Source organism: Capricornis sumatraensis, chromosome 10 (assembly GCF_032405125.1).
Source record: "Capricornis sumatraensis isolate serow.1 chromosome 10, serow.2, whole genome shotgun sequence".
Lineage (NCBI taxonomy): Eukaryota > Metazoa > Chordata > Mammalia > Artiodactyla > Bovidae > Capricornis > Capricornis sumatraensis.
Genome location: NC_091078.1, coordinates 96,972,381 through 96,988,445, shown reverse-complemented (window position 1 = coordinate 96,988,445; position 16,065 = coordinate 96,972,381). Strand labels below are relative to the sequence as shown.

At 60.6% G+C, this 16,065-nt stretch overlaps 1 protein-coding gene across 2 annotated transcripts in view; it reads right to left on the bottom strand.

Moving 5' to 3' along the window:
• The window catches only part of PLXNB1 (plexin B1), a 29,366-nt gene that overhangs the window by 1,391 nt on the left and 11,910 nt on the right, over positions 1–16,065 (bottom strand). For both annotated transcript variants that reach the window (XM_068981739.1, XM_068981742.1), the window contains exons 13-37: positions 15,912–16,034; positions 14,940–15,033; positions 14,681–14,853; positions 14,383–14,534; positions 12,390–12,495; positions 12,090–12,226; positions 11,606–11,782; positions 11,044–11,215; positions 10,632–10,874; positions 8,905–9,081; positions 8,678–8,826; positions 8,113–8,213; positions 7,800–8,017; positions 7,477–7,655; positions 7,254–7,320; positions 6,924–7,070; positions 5,946–6,114; positions 5,554–5,657; positions 5,391–5,475; positions 4,997–5,169; positions 4,690–4,850; positions 4,439–4,586; positions 2,156–2,220; positions 1,938–2,013; positions 855–929 (exon numbers count right to left, since the gene is read on the bottom strand). In XM_068981739.1, the coding sequence (XP_068837840.1) occupies positions 855–929; positions 1,938–2,013; positions 2,156–2,220; positions 4,439–4,586; positions 4,690–4,850; positions 4,997–5,169; positions 5,391–5,475; positions 5,554–5,657; positions 5,946–6,114; positions 6,924–7,070; positions 7,254–7,320; positions 7,477–7,655; positions 7,800–8,017; positions 8,113–8,213; positions 8,678–8,826; positions 8,905–9,081; positions 10,632–10,874; positions 11,044–11,215; positions 11,606–11,782; positions 12,090–12,226; positions 12,390–12,495; positions 14,383–14,534; positions 14,681–14,853; positions 14,940–15,033; positions 15,912–16,034 (3,471 nt within the window). The remainder of the gene's footprint in view (positions 1–854; positions 930–1,937; positions 2,014–2,155; positions 2,221–4,438; positions 4,587–4,689; positions 4,851–4,996; positions 5,170–5,390; positions 5,476–5,553; positions 5,658–5,945; positions 6,115–6,923; positions 7,071–7,253; positions 7,321–7,476; positions 7,656–7,799; positions 8,018–8,112; positions 8,214–8,677; positions 8,827–8,904; positions 9,082–10,631; positions 10,875–11,043; positions 11,216–11,605; positions 11,783–12,089; positions 12,227–12,389; positions 12,496–14,382; positions 14,535–14,680; positions 14,854–14,939; positions 15,034–15,911; positions 16,035–16,065) is intronic.

The window sequence follows — 16,065 nt, the reverse complement described above, 5'->3', positions numbered from 1 at the left end:
GGCCACATCCCTGGGGCCACGTAGACGTCCGGGCAAATGATTCCAGCGGGCACTCAGCAGGCCGCTGCATCCGTCAGCAGACTGATGGACGCTCTGATCCTGAGGCCTAGCCCAGAATCCCCCCAAAGCCTCCTCACTGGCTCCATCGTGCCCTCACCTGCCCCAGACCCTACATCTGGACCCTCTTCTCTGTCTGTACCTGCAGCCCAGCCAGGCCCATGCCCACAGAGATGGCCTACACTGCACACGGCCACGTGAGGCCTCAGGTAGGGGTCTGAGCGAGAACAAGTCCATCAGTTCTGGTCTCTGTCATGTCCAACTTTTTGCGACCCCATGGACTGTAGCCCGCCAGGCTCCTCTGTCCATGGGATTCTCCAGCAAGAATGCTGGAGCCATTCCCTTCTCCAAGGGATCTTCCCAACCCAGGGATTGAACCCAGGTCTCCTGCATTGCAGCCAGATTCTGTACTGTCTGAGTCACCAAGGAAGCCTGAACTAAGTGAGCGGTCCATCAGTTGGATTTTTCAACCTTGGAGGGTATGTGAACTCATTTTATAGTCACGGGGGAGTCAGGGAGAGGGAGTGACTCCATCAGCGCACGGCTGGGGCCAACGTGGCACCCAGCACGTCCTGCACGCCATCTCCAGGCCCTGCTGGACCCCCCGCCACCCCCGCCACCAGGCCCAGGAGCCCTGCTAAGGGCCCTGGATGGGGAGGGTGGTAGCAGGTAAGAGTCACGTGGATACCAGGAAGTGCAAGAACAAACACTGCCCGAGCCCACCACTCTGCGCCTGGGGGAGACACGGAGCCAGGCACCCGCTCACGTCATTCTGACCACGCCCAGGTTCTGCTCACCTGGTCATAGTATTTGTTGATATACTTGTAGAGCTCATGCAGGGCCACTCGAGCCCCCAGGTCTCCGGAGTAGTTCTAGGAGGAGGAGAGACAAGAGGTTTTAGAGCTAAGGGATGCTGCCGGCCCCTAGAGGAAGCCCAGGACCCCAGGGACGGGGAGTGGGGGAGAGGGTTCGGGAGGCAGAGGAAGGAGCAGAGCCTGGTATCGGGGAAGCAGAGCCCCTCTCTTGATGAGGGGCTGCCAGGCTCAGCTGGGCACAGGATAGAGCCAAAAAGGGCCTCCTGGGTGGAGAGACCCCAGCTCTGCAGTTTCCCAGGCCCTGGGGTCTCCACTGGGGCCCTGCCTCTCTCCCCCTCCAGGCTCCAGCTGGGACCCTCTGTCACCCCAGGGGACCGCAGAGCCCAGCAGGATGGACACTGCTCACAGCCTGTGACCCAGCCCTGCTGTGCTCCGATCTCACTCGAGCCTGTCCCCTCAGGTCACACCTGGGCCCCTCCCTGGGAACCTCTCTGAGCCTCAGCCTCCTCTCCAGGACGATGGAGTCGAGGTCTCCTAACTTGTAGAGCTCTTCTACGAGCGCAGTGAGAGGGAGTCGAAGCACCCCACCCACAGGGACACGCCCGACTGTAGCTGCTATTTGCTCCGTGGTTGTGATCTTCATCATCTCGGTTTCAGATTTAACATCGTTCATAAGTTCCCCGGAGTGTGTGTTTGGGGGCTCTTTTAGGAGTAGGCGGAGGCAGGTCTACACTGCCCAGGAAGCAGAGCAGTAGGATGTGGACAGGCTGGGCCAGACGGTCCTGGGGTTCAACCCCCGCCTCCTCGCTGCCTGGGAACCGTGGTCACAAACCCTGAAGGGCTGCAAACATCTTAACACCCAGCTGAGTCCGGTCAGGTGGTAGCTGCCGGGACAAGACCCTGCTGCTCTCTGATGAGATGCTGAGAGCCCTGGTATTTTACAGAGGCAGCAAGAACACTCTTCCGAGGCCCCAGGACTTCCCTGTAAAGGAGCAGTGTGAAGCAGGCAGGACCCTTGGGGCAGAAGGCCTGTGCCCAACCCAAGGAGCAGAAGGAGGGCCGTACCCGAGACAGCTCGGCCAGGATGGAGTTCATTTCTTGATCACTGGCGGGGATGGTCTGTCTGATGTCTGCATAGTACCTACCAGAGATTATGGGTCCAAAAGTCACTAGGGAAACAAACCCTTCCTCACCCCACCAGGCCCACCCCGGGGGCCTCCACTGTAAACACCCACCCATCCATCCACTGGTTATCTTCCAGACCCAACTCCTGCCCCTCGTACCTTTCCACCATCCGTTTGTACCGGGGAATATCGCGGGCATACAGAAGTTTGTTGATGGGGGAGTCCTGGGTGCCAGGAGGCGAGCAGCAAAAGCAAAGAAGGATGAGGGCCCTGTTAGGGTGACCAGCTGTCCCACCGTCCCCAGCACTGCTTCAGTTTTAAAACTCAGTCCTCAGCCTTCCCTGGTGGCTCAGTGGTAAGGACTCTGGCCTGCCAATGCAGGAGACGTGGGTTCCATCCCTGATCCGGGAAGATGCCACAGGCCTCGGGGCAACGAAGCCCCTGCGCCACCACTCCTGAGCCTGTGCTCGAGAGCCCAGGAGCCCCGGCTACTGAGATCACGTGCTGCAACTCTGAAGCCAGGCACCCTAGAGCCCATGCTCCACACCCAGAGAAGCCACCGCTCTGAGAGGCCCCCACCCTGCACCCCATTCACTGCAACTAGGGAAAAGCCCGCATGGCGAGGAAGACCCAGCACAGCCGAAAACAAATAAACACAGTGAACACAAATCCAAAGAAAACTAAGTCCTGAATCACAGGAAACCTCCTCAGTCCCAGGCAAGCCGGATGGTTGGTACCCCCAGCTCCTTCCTTCCGTCACCCCTCCCCACTGTGCCACCTCCGCCGTCATCACCTTGAACTTCTCCGCCTCCCTCTCCAAGGTCATCTCTCAGCTCCACGTGCCTCCACCCAGACCCGGCAGGGAACTGGCGAGCCGCGTGGAGCCCTAACACTGCTTCTCCACGTGGTGTCCATTCTCCACGGACTCATCTTGAAACTCAGGAAACTAACCCGGAAATTCAATTACATTGCCCCAGACCATCTCACACGCGCATGGCTGAGCTGGGATTTGAAGCAGGTCTCTCTCCAATCAGGGACCACAGTCTAACAGGACCAGACACATCCTCTACCACCGCACTGGGCTCCAGTCCCAGTCCTGTCCCGGTGGCTGCAGACAGCACTTCCGTTCTCGGGACCTGCTGCCTCATCCTACAGCTGCGGGGAGGGTGGGGCGAGACTGCACTGCCCGCTGAGAGCCAGGGTCTGAGACCAGATGCCTGCTTCTCAGCCGCTCTCCGCAGAGGCGCCCTCGGCATCCTGGTTTGCCCTATTCCTGACTCACCCAGGAGGCACCTGCAGTACTGCCAGGAAGCGGGGGCTGTGTGAAGATCAGACATCAGAACCCGGACACCAGAGAGCACACACCCTGGAGGGGACCCCTGGGTCCCGGTGTGGCCCTGTGGGTCTCAGCTCATCATGGGCAGAGTGATGGGAGTTCACAGACCAAAAAATGGCTCCCAATAGACAGCTCTATGGATTAGAGCCTTCCATCTTGTTTCTTCACACAGGGCTAGGCACAGACCTCTCAGAGGTCCCAGGCCAACTGCGGCCCAGCGGACCAGGCTAAGCAGAGCCCGATCACAGGCCTGAGGAGCCACGAGGGTCCTCCCCGCTGGGTACCTGTGCAGTCCCAGTGGGGACCCGGTATCAGTCTCGGACTCTCTGGGTTCTGACCCCTGTGACAATTGACCTGCACCCTCTGTGCCACCAGGTCAGCTTCCCCTCCGTGCTTCCCGCTCCCCTATCTGCACATCCCTGCTCGCCTGGCCCTCCCCGGACTCTCCCCCTTGTACTGCCCTGGCTGGTGGAAACCTCCTCTGCTGCCCTTGGAATCCAGCCCCCCAGGCAGCCTGGAGATGCTCGGCATTTACAGAATCCAAGTCTCTGCCTAGAGACCGCCTGGCGGCCCCTCCTCCAAGTCTGAGCTCACAACAGCCAGAGGCCCGGGGGTCAGAAGACACCCCTCCCTTTTCCTCATTCCCCACATCCAACCCTCAGCTCCTGCCTGCCCCGTACCCTCTTGTTTCAGCTTGAACATGGCCACTGCTTGTCCCAGGGACAGCACAGCTTCTGCTCTGGACACCAGGCTCCAGTCCATCCGCTGGCGACCACCAGGGGTCTGACCTCCCACCCCTGTCCCCAGGCCCTCAGTGGCTCCCCATCACCCTCAGGGTGAGCCCTTGCCAAGTGGCCCTGGCCTCCAGCCACACTCACCAGCACCTGCTGCCTTGTCTTGTTACATCACAAGGCTGGGGCACGGCCACCTCCCAGGGAGCCCAGGGACAAAGCCTGGCCCGGGCCGAGGTCAAAGGCCGCCCATATCCTCCTCCCTGACATCCTCCAGAAAGCCGGGAATTTCCGAGTGCACACAGCACAGCCCACCCCGGGCCAGGCCGCCCCACCCACCCCCCAGCCCCTCCCGGCCCACCCCGACTGGCTCACCCGCCCCAACTTGTGGTCAGCCAGCGTGCAGGCGTCCATGAAGGTCTGGGCGATGACCAGGAGCACCGCGTCCATATTGTCAGACGTCTGCACGTCAAACACGAACTGCGGGTTTTTGATTATGTTGATCCAGAACCTCAGGGGCAAGCTGCAAGGGGTGGGATGGAGGGATGGGAGTGGCCGATGAGCAGCACGCGGGAGGCAGGCGGGGCCCCATACTGAGCAGCCCACTCGGCCCGCCCCGCCCCCACCTGTTGGTCTTCCAGATGTGGACAGTGTCCTGGTCCGAGATGCCGTGCTGCTGGGCCTGCTCGTCCAGCAGGTCGAAGAAGTACTTTATGGCGAGTGGCACCGGGCGGCTGGTGCTGAGAATCACCTGGAACAGGTCATCCACGAACTTCTGCAGGGTCCCCTGTGGGAGAGGTGGGCGGGTGCACAGGAGGTGCGGTCAGCAGGGGACCTTGGCCCGGCCCGGCCTCAGCCGCCTCGTGACACCACGTGAGCCCCGCACGCCCCAGCCCCATCCCACTGCCTGTCCCATCCCTGCCCGAGTGCCACCTTCATGGATAGCAGCCGTGTCAGGTAGATCTCTGGGATGGCCTTGGCCCGCTCCCGCTCCCCGCCCCGAAGGCTGCCCCTCCGAGGCCTGGGCGGCTCCGGCTCCTCGCTGGGCTTCACCAGGTGCCAGGGCCGGATGCCCCCCTCGTCCACATCCTCCAGCATCGGGGTCCCTGTGCCGAGACCTTACAGCTTGTCACCCCTTGTCAGTGCCCGCTGCCCTAGGCCCCTGGGGTCCTGCCAACACCCAGCAGTGTGGGGGCCCCAGCCCCGCCTCAGGTGGAAGGGAAGCCCATCCTGAGATCCAGAGGACCTTCTCCCATCACTGGACACTGGGCAAACCAAGGGCAGAGGACTGTGATGGGGGGAGGGGGGCAGGGGGATAGGTACTCACTCTCTCCTGGCACGTAATCCTGGCTTTCCCGGAGGACGTGCTTGGTGAGGCAGGGCACAAGGGCCACAGTTGCTCCGTCGGGGACCTGCTGACCACGGTCGGTGACCCCTCTGCCAGCCCGCCCCCCACGCCCCCCGCCCCGCTCAGCTCCCGCCCCTCCCACCTTATAATGCTGCAAAGTGTTCAGGCGCCGCCACAGACCCTGGATCTCAGATGTCACATCCTCGTCGGAAAGAATGAGATGCCCGGCCACCCCAGACCGCCACTCTGCAGGGACAAGGCGGGCTCAGTCCAGCGCTTTCAGGACACCCTTCCTGCAGCGGGGGCTGTCCCCTCTTCCCAGAGGCATTGGCCCCTCCGTGAGGAGCAACCTCATCCAACTTCTTGGAAGAGCAGAAACAGGGGCCCCTACCAGGCGCCAGGTCATCCCTGCGGAGATGCTGCAGAGTCCACCCGCCTCCCCCTGCCCCTTGGTGATAAGATGACCCTGCAGAGCTGGTCTAGGGCCAGCCCTAGCCTCGGGGTACCCAGACCACCCTTCCCCTCCACCCTCACCAACATCCAGGGTGCGGGGATCTGGCCGCTGGGCAAGGGGCACTCCTTTATAAAGCTGATCCAACATTTTCTCCTTGGCCTGGGAGATGGTGTCACAGTCCAGGACCTTCACGGGCACACCCTGGGCTTCTCCCGCTGCATGCCCCACAGCCAGCAGCGCATTCAAGGTCTGTGCACGACACGTGGGGGCAGTCAGGGCTCACGGCACACACGGGACAACCAAGATGTCAAGGCCAAGGACGGGGACAACCCGTGAAGAAGCCACTGCCTCTGACCTCCAGGCACCACACAGTCACCCACTCGTGTCTCTTCACCTGCCAGCCTCCCCACGGACAGCGGCGCCCTCCACCCCATGCCCAGTGCGCTAGTGGCTGTTGGGTGAATGGCAGAAAAAAAATGGGAGAGCACCAGGCCCTCTGCACTCAGATCCCCAGGCTCCTTGGCTCAGCCGCTCAGGCCAAGGAAGCTAAGAAAACCTAAGAAAACCTGCGTAAGAAGTGGAGTCCCTGCAGCTGGCCAGAGGAGCAGGTAGGCGGAGTCTGAGCGGGATTTTCCCCAAAAGAACTCCACACAGGGCACCAAGGGGAAAGCAAACCCAGAGAGAAAGGATGTGCACGTCTGCCGGGGTGACTCCCAGCCGGGTGGGCTCAACCGCACCCCTGGATAAGACATGGGTCAGGCAGACACTCAGGCCCCGACACAGCAAGGACCTGGGCTGGCTGCTCCCTAGACCCTGGCTGTGGGTACCCTGACTCCATTCCAAACCTGGGGAACCTCTGAGCCTTGGATCTTCAAGGTCTGGCCCTCAAGCCTCTATCCTGTAGCCTGCCAGCCGGAAGTTAGGCTGGCTCCAATCAGATGCAGAGAATCACACATGATCACCTGTTCACCCTCATGGAGACTGACTCACCAGCAGGCATGCATGCGCATGCGCGTGCATGTACAAACACACCCACACACTCTCTCTCTCTCTCTCACCAGGGGCCGGTACTCCACATCCTCTCGGAGCAGGCGGTTGTCATTCAGGGTGTATTTGGCTTTGCCGGTCACACTGTCTACTGGCCCTTTGTCCACTTGATGCTTAATTCCACGGAAAAGCATGTACAAAGGCTCCCCCACTGCGTCCTAGGGAAGCAGCAGGCAGTTAGGGCTCCCAGGGAGGGTGACAAGCATGGGGAAGGGACAGGCCACAAAAGACTAAAGGTGACTCAGGACGTGCTGGGCAGGGGCATGCAGGGCAAGAAGCTGTGCGGGTCAAAGTCCCGACCCTCCCCGGAGGGGAGCCTCGTCTGCCTCTGCCTCGCTCACCCTCACAAAAGTGTACAGGCAGATGGACATCCAATTGGTGAGCAGCTTCTCCACTACGGTCTCTGTCCTGGGATGACAAGGAGAAGGGGAGGACAGAGTCAGCAGGTGGGGGGCGCGCAGGGCTGTCTATTTGGCAGACCCCAGACCTGGAGGGCCTGACTTAGGTCTTCGCTCCCGCTGTCCCCAGCCACCCGGCCTCGTGGCTGCCGGCGGACACACAGACCTGCGCAGCATCAACTTGGGATTCTTGGCCACATACTGGGCCACCAGGTCACTGAGCAGGGTGCGCAGGATGTCGGTGAAGTACTCCAGCTTTCCATGCAGCGCCACGGTGAGCAGAGACGCCACGTAGGCGCGGTCCCGGGCTGAGAAGGTGCGCTGGCTCTCCAGGGTGTGGATGAACTGGCGCCAGGGAGAGGGGACAACGGGTGGGCAGGGAGGGCAGATTCAGAAACGGAGGGACTGAGAAGGGGCGGGGCCGGAGGGCTCGGGGGCTCCCTCCCCACCCCTAGAGGGTCGGGATGGAGAGGCCAGAGGAGCTGGCACCTTGGTCAAGAAGAGCTTGCTGTTGAGCAGGTTGGACAGCTGCCCCAGCCCCTGCTCCACGGTGGGGCGCCTGCTCTCAGGCACGCCCAGGTCCCGGTGCAAGGGCGACTCCTGGTGCCCAGGGAAGAAGACCCTCTCGGCATACACCTTGTAGTCGAGGAAGGGGATGCCGCTGCCCAGAAGGTCACTGGTGAGGTCGGTCATCTCGGTCATCAGGTCTGCGAAGCAGAAGAGGCAGGTGTGGGCACAGATCCCAGGAGACGGGAGCAGGCTGGGTGCGGAGCCCTGGGGCATGGGGCCTGGGCAGCCTCACCTGTGAACTCCTTCTTGCAACGGTCCCGCACACTGCTCTCCAGGTTCTCCAGTTGGATCTGCACTTTCTTATAGTCCCTCAGAGCCTGCTTGCTCTTCCTCCTGCTCAGCACCAAGGTCAAGGCAGGGAAGGCCAGGGGAGGCCTGAGCCCTTGCAGGGTCCCACCAGGCCCGGGCCCACCCCAGTCTAACCCAGCCATGCCCAGCAAGCCAGGGTCTAGAATAATTTAACCTGTCCCATCCTAGGCAAGTCACTCCCACCCGTGACCCAGCCTAGCCTGGGATCAGTAAACTGTAACAGGGCCAAGTCTGCCCCCTGGCCGGCTTTTGTAAATAAAGATTTGTTGGAACACAGCCACACCTGTGTGTTTGTACACTGTCTGTAGCTATTGCCGGGATGAAATGGCAGAGCTGAGCCACTGCTGCTGAGACCGCCTGGCCCACAAAGCCCAGAATAGTCTCCTGCCCTTTCTAGGAGACGTTTGCCGACCGGTGGTCTAGTGTGCCCCTTCCCAATCCAACAACCCTATCACCTGCCCAGACCAGCCACACCTGGCTATACTCACCTGTACATAAGGACGATGATGATGACACCCAGAGCCAGGAGAGAGGTGCCCACCCCCAAGCCCACCTGGGCTGCCAGGGGAAAAGCCATGGGGCTCTCGCCATCGTACTGCACATGGCCCAGGGAGAAACGAAGGTTCCCCATTTGCACCTGCAAGGGGAGCCCCTTGTGAGCGCGAGTTCAGCGCACACCCAGGGCCCGCCCCAGCCCAGCGCTTTGCCCGCTGACCGTGAACTCGGGCAAGGCGTCGGGCACCTCCCGGAGGGCATGGTGCCGGGGGAGGGGCTGCTCCATGGGAGGTTCGCAGTACAGGTGATGCCGGGTCAGCGTCTTCACCACGCACGGGCCATCCCCGATCAGGGCCACCACCTCCTCCTTGGACATCGCGAGGTCCAGATTCTCCCCCTGGAACACGGGGTCACCGATCGATCACTCAGAACTCTTCCCTAAAGGGAGGAGCTGATGGTCACTCAGATCTTATCTCCCCAAACGCGGGAAGGATGGTCCTGAGACCCACCCGCAAGAGCAGGGTTCATGGTGTCTCGGCCCTTCTTGCCCTGCACACGGGGTGACAACCCCATGATGTTTCCCAAGCTGCCTCCTAACCTTTTCTGCCCCTCCCTATCCTCCTTCCTTTTCTTGGAAAAGTCTTAAACTTTTCCAGAGCTAAAAGTCTGGAGAATAGGACTTGCCTGGTGGTCCAGACGATGGGAACCCACCTGCCAATGCAGGAGACATGGGTTTAATCCCCAGTCCGGGAAGATTCCACATGCCGAGGAGCAACTAAAGCCCGTGGACCACAGCTACTGAACCCCTGTGCCCCACGTGCCATGCAACAGGCATGGGGGGAGCTTGTGATGAGAGGCCCAAGCCCCGCAACCACAGAGAGTGGCCCCCACTCTCTGCAACTGGGGGGAGCTTGCACAGAATAAAGAAGACCCAGCACAATCAAAAATGAATACAGGGACTTCCTGGTGGTCCAGTGGCTGAGACTCCGTGCTCCCAATGCCAGGGGCCAAGGTTCCATCCCTGATCGGGGAACTAGATCCCACATGCCACAACTAAGAATTCACATGTCGCAGCTAAAGAACCTGAATGTTGCGATGAAGACGGAAAATCCTGCCACGCCACAACTGAGACCAAGTACAGTCAAATAAATTAATAAACATTTTTGAAAAATAAATAAACATAAATAATGTTTTTAAAAAAGGATGCAATGATCTGTGGGGGGGAAAAAAAATAGAGGAATCCACCTGCCAGTGCAGGGGACATGAATTCAATCCCTGGTCTGGAAAGACTCCCCATGCTGTGGAGCAGCTAAGCCCATGTGCCACAACTTCTGAACCCACGAGACCCAGAATCGTGCAACAAGACAAGCCGCCGCAATGAGAAGCCCGCGCACTCCAGCTAGAGAGTTAGCCCCCAACTGCTGCAACCAGAGAAATCCCACGCAGCATCAAAGACCCAGCACAGCCAAACAAACAAACAAACATTTAAAGTCTGGAGAACATAAAGCTGCGGCCAAATCCTGCCCAGGGACCTCAAGAAGCAGAGCCCCTGTGGTGTCTGCTGGCTCACTGGGTGGGCGATGATGGGCTATCTACCTATGGCCTTTCAGGGTCCCACCTACTGCATGTGTCAGAACACGCGCCAAGTACGTGTCTGCATGAGACAGGCTGCCAAGTGGCAATTAGCCCAGGCACCTGCTGTGCACCTGACCACCACAGCGTGCGCCAAGCCATTTACATATTGTTATTCAGATACCTGCCACAGAGCGTGTCAGGGCCCAGGCCATGGGACCCAATCCAGGCACCCCACCACCAGCCCCCTCAGCAGCCGCCGGGTCCGTGCCCCGGCCCCTGCTCGGCTGTCGTGCTGTCTCTGCCGTACACAGCATTACTGCCCAGCAAAGTGAAGGGTGTTGGGGCCCCACCCAGTCCCATCTGAAGCAGTACCTCCACAGAGAGCACACTCCCAGGCTTGTGCCGGAACGGTGCACTGGGGTCTTCGGGGTTGAGGGGCTGCAGGGTGGGGTCAGGCTCATAGGAGAAGGGCGTGGGGTTCAGGGTCGCAAAGTCAAAGACCAGGTTGTCAAGGATAAATTCCACACGGACCCAGGGGTCTTCGGGCAGGCCTGGGAGGGCCGGCGTGCGGCACGTGATGAGCTGGGAAGAGTTCACGTGGCAAGGCTCCTCAAACTAGGGCAGAGGGAGGGAAGACGGGGAGGGACTGCTAAGAGCACACATGAGGGGGGGCCAGCAACGGGGGGCCACAGCCTCCACTGATGCCCGCCCCCCATGGCCGTCCAGGGCTGAGCTGGGTGACGGCGAGCCCAGTGCAGGCAGGAGATGCCCATGGGGGTCTTACATGAAGGCCACCACAGGACACGCCGGGGGAGCACGCTGTCTCTGGGACCACGCGGCGCCTCCGCTCAAGCCCCTGGCCCGGCCTTGATGCGCTCGTGGCCACGGTCACGCGGATTCTTGGTGTCTGTACCACATCTAAATTCTGGCCACAGACCCGGATCTCACGGCCTCCACTGAAAACACAGCCCAGGAACCACTTGTGGCTCATGGGAACCTCAGGCGCAGCCCAGGCCCCAGTGTTAGGTCAGCCCCAACCCAAACCCAAAGAAGGGGGTGACCAAGGACCAGATGGTTAGATGGCATCACCAATTCAGGGGACATGAGTTCGAGCAAGCTCTGAGAGATGGTGAGGAACAGGGAAGCCTGGCATGCTGCAGTCCATGGGGTCGCAAAGAGTCAGACACAACTGAGTGACTGAACAACATACCCAAAGCCCCACGACCCCTCTCCCCACCAGCACCGTGGGTGTTGAAGCCCCTACCAGAGCCCTACAAAGCCCCATGGACTGGAGCCGCAAAGACCTCGCTGCCATGTGCTACGCAGCCGTGCCCTCGGCCCAGCACCTGAGGAAGCTCTTGGTGGGACTGGCAGACGTGACATTGGGGTCCGACGTGTACTCAAACTGGCTGCGCTGAAGCCTCCGCTCGGCGGCCCCAAACCACACAGCCACGGGGAGCGTGGCAGGCGTGGGGTGTGGGCTGGTCTCGCACTGCAGCTGCTCAGCCTGCTGCTCCAGCAGCCTGGGGAAGGGAGGGAGAAGTAGGAGGAGGGCCGGGCCAAAGGGGGCATCGGAATGGGGAGGGGCATTGCAGGACACAGACCCGCTCGGGCCTCAGCTCACTCCCCTTCGGTGCTGACTGCTGTCTCCACAGGTGACCCTGGAAGCTGCAGGCCACCAGCCCTGCCCCCCGGCAACCCCGCATCAGGAGGGGCTGGCTGCTTCCTGACTCGGTCCCCGTCCCCCTTTCTCTTCTCCCCAGCGGGCCACCCCCTCCTTCTTCTCCCCGGGGCACAAGGATGGTTGCAGGATGAGGAAGCGGCCCTCACAGGTGACAAGGCTGGTCGCCCACCACCACTCGGATGTCCTCCAGCCGCCCGGTCAGAAGCTTGGAGCCGTGCAGGGTGAGGCTGGTACCCCCAGCTCTGGGGCCTCGGGCTGGGAAGACGGACTGCACCTTGGGGTCCTGTGGGAAGGGGAAAGGGAGAAACAGTCAGGCCTGAGGCCAGAAACAGGGAGGCAGAGGGAGCCAGACGTAGACCAGAAGGCCCTGGGGTGGGGAGCCCCAAAGGTGAACCAGGGGGCTGGAAGGAGCCGCGTGAGGGGGTGGGGACCGGGCAGCCAGGCACCTGGTAGGCAAAGTCATGCTCTGAAACGCCACGTCCTCTTCCTGGTACCTCCACCGTCACGGCGCCTGCCACCTCCTCCCTGCTGGCCCCGGTGATACACACGAGGCTGTGGGCACAGGACAAGCTGAGGTGCTGGGCCACACTGAGGACCCCTCAAACAGACCCGGCCGCCCCCTCCCTGGCCCACTACATCAGGTGGTCTCCCTGCTCCCGATACTGACAGATTCTCTTGCTTTGGAATGAATTCCTTAACAGCTTGCCAGGAGGCTCTGCCATCTAAGAATTAATATTCGTGGTTCGATCCTTCAAGTCCAACCCCAGACCTCCACTGATGAGAAGAATTTCTCTCTCCGTGGGGCACAGATTTACCAAGGGACCCTGTAATGCTGGGGGCAGGGGTGAGCTGAGAGTTGAGCGGACCTGACTGGTGACTTTCACCATGGCACACAGCACCAGTTACGAGGTGGTGATACCTTGGGACTTCCCTGGTGGTCTAGAGGTAAAGTAATCTGCCTTGCAATGGAGGGGATGCCGGTTCGATCCCTGGTTGGGGAACTGAGATCTCACAAGTCTCAGAGCAACTAAACCCATGCACGCACCGCAACTACAACAGTCCGTGAGTTCACGCACCACAATGAAAGACTCCCAACGCAGCTAAATAAATGTGCGTGTGTGTGTGTCTGTGTACGTGTGTGTGTGTGTTAGCACTCAGTCATGTCCAAATCTTTGTGACCCCATGGACTGCAGCTCACCAGGCTCCTCTGACTATGGAATTCTCTAGGCAAGAATACTGGAGTGGGTTGCCATGACCTCCTCCAGGGATCTTCCCAACCCAGGGACCAAACCCACAATTCCAGCATTCCAGACAGATTCTTTACTATCTGAGTCACTAGGGAAGCCTGTATGTATGTGTGTATATACATACATATATTTAAAAAAAAAACACCAAGGTGATATAAACTCGACTCCCCCCAGAAAAACTTTTGAATGCCTCTAGTCAGGTCTGGGGTTGGACGTGAAGGGAAAGTGTTAGTTCTCAGCCAGGAAACAGAAGCTCGGGGCCAATCACTCTCCAGAATGAGAAGCCTGCAGTGGCTGGACTCTGACATCGTCACGGTCACTGCAAACACCCCCAGGGAAGAGAACCACCGAAGTGTAAACTCCCCTGGAGAGGCTTCCGTTGGAATGCATTTTGATCACTTTGTATGTCAGTTCAGAAATGACTTTAGCCTTATGGTTCTAGGATCATTAACAGTCACCCCAAGCTGTTAGTCATAGTACATTTAGTACGTTCCGGTGGCAAGGACAAGCTCTAGGAAAATCTTGTTGCAAATCAGACCACGGGGCCTACAGATGCAGACCTCTGCAGGAAGTGGGGGAGGTGGTCTGAGGATCTGTCCTGCGGGTTTTGGACCCACTCGCCAGGTAACCCTGACATCCAGTGGGTTGAGGACCTGCGGCTTAGAGATGTCTCCTTGGCCTCGTTCTGTGTGTGCTTCTGGGACCCTGTAACTATCAGCCTGTAAGCCACAAGCTCCGGGAAGGTGGCAGGGGTCCCGGAGCCTGACGCTCAGCACGTGTGTCACAAGTCAACCTTCCCACTGAGGAGCCCGCCAGGGGCAGTGCTTGGGGAAGAAGTGCCAGAGGGCGGGAAGGTCAGCCCCAGAGCACAGCTGTCTGGGATCCAAGGCGCCTGTTGCCACAACTACGTCCATAGTCACTTAGAAAGCCAGCTAAGCACACCGAGGTTGAGCCGGGAAGCAGAGCCGCCTGTAAGCTCTGGGCAGGGACTGGGCTGTAGGCCAGGAAACTGCAGCTTCGTGCACCAAGCCAAGGCCTCCACAACAACTCCAGCCCTAAGATGCTATGACCAGAGCCAAGGGAAGCAGGGAGAAGGGTGTGCAGACGAGCCGCGGGTGCATGGCGCTCAGCCGAAAAGCCAGCTGCCTAGCCCACGGGGTGTCCCTTGCTCCTCCCAATGCAGCCCGCTCACCTGCTGGACACCTCGTACTCCTGGGCATCCACAGCACAGGGCACTCCAGCCACTCTGACCGTGTCCTGCACGTCCTGCACGTGCTGGCCCAGGTTGGAGCCCCTGATGGTGACCCGGGTGCCACCGTCTACAGGCCCAGTCAGTGGCTCCACCTGTTCCGGGACAGGGACTGGTCACCTCCACTCACCTGGTGACCCTTGGCAGCCTGGAGAGACAGCCCAGCCTCTTCCACCTCTCCGCCCCATGAACCCACAGCAGCCCCACCCCCTCGAAGGGATGTGCCAGTACTTCAACTCACCGAGTGGATGACGGGTGCTGGGCACTGGGTGACCACAGCCTCAGCCTCGCCGCAGGCCTCCCGGGCCATGCACTGGGGACGCTCCCCCTTGCACCACACGCAGCCGTACTGGGGCAGGGCGGTTTGGCAGCGGCTGCAGTCCTCATGGCCCACAGAACAGTCATAAAGCACCACTGCGGGGTGGAGAGATGAGAGTGACAAGCAGGCCGGGAACAGCCCTGTTGCCTTCAGGCAGTCCCCGCAGCCCCAAGTGGCTCACCGTGTAGCCCATCCACGCTGTCCACACGCAGACGGCCGGCCCGGCGCAAGAACAGCCCCACACGGAGCTCTGGCTGCAGAGCCTCGTAGCTGAGCTAGAGAAACAGGAGTGGGGTCAGAGCCTGGGGTTAGGGGAGCCACTGGGCCTGGGGAGAGGGTAGCCAGAGAAAGGACCAAAGTGTCTGTTCCCTTTGTGGGAACATGAAGCCGGAAGTCATAGGTGGGGTACAGGATCCCCTGGGGCACAGGGTCAGAGCAGAACCCCTGGGGCACAGGGTCAGAGGTCAGAGCTGGGGTACAGAACTCCCTAGGACACAGGGTCAGAGCTGAGGTACAGGATCCCCCGGGGCACAGGGTCAGAGCAGAACCCACAGTGCACAGGGTCAGAGGTCAGAGTAGGACCCCCGGGCACAGGGTCAGATGCCAGAGAAGAACCCTCGGAGCACAGGGTCAGAGCTGAGGTACAGGATCCCCTGGGGCACAGGGTCAGTGCAGAACCCCTGGGGCACAGGGTCAGAGGTCAAAGCTGGGGTACAGGATCGCCCGGGGCACAGGGTCAGAGGTCAGAGCTGAGGTACAGGATCCCCTGGGGCACAGGATTAGAGCAGAACCCCTGGAGCACAGGGTCAGAGGTCAGAATAGGACCCCTGGGCACAGGGTCAGAGGTCATAGCTGAGGTACAGGATCCCTTGGGGGCACAGGGTCAGAGCAGAACCCCTGGGCACAGGGTCAGAGGTCAGAGAAGAACCCTCGGAGCACAGGGTCAGAGGTCAGAGCTGGGATACAGGACACCCTGGGGCACAGGGTCAGAACAGCCCCTGGGGGACAGGGTCAGAGGTCAGAGCTGGGGTACCAGGACTCCCTCAGGGTCACATGGTCAGAGAGTGGGCTGGGCTGAGCGTGGTGCAGCCAGCGAGCTCGGTAGCCAACCTGTGGCCAGCCTGCAGCCAGTACCCAGGACTCAGGGGTGTACCTGGTGCGGCCGGCACGTGACGTGGCACCGGGTATCTGGAGGCGGCTCACACTCAACCCGGGCCTCAACCACCACCTCCCGGCCCTCCAGCTCCATCACACACTCATGGTCTCCTGGGCTGTCCTGGGGGCAGAGGACACGGCGGTGGGGGCAG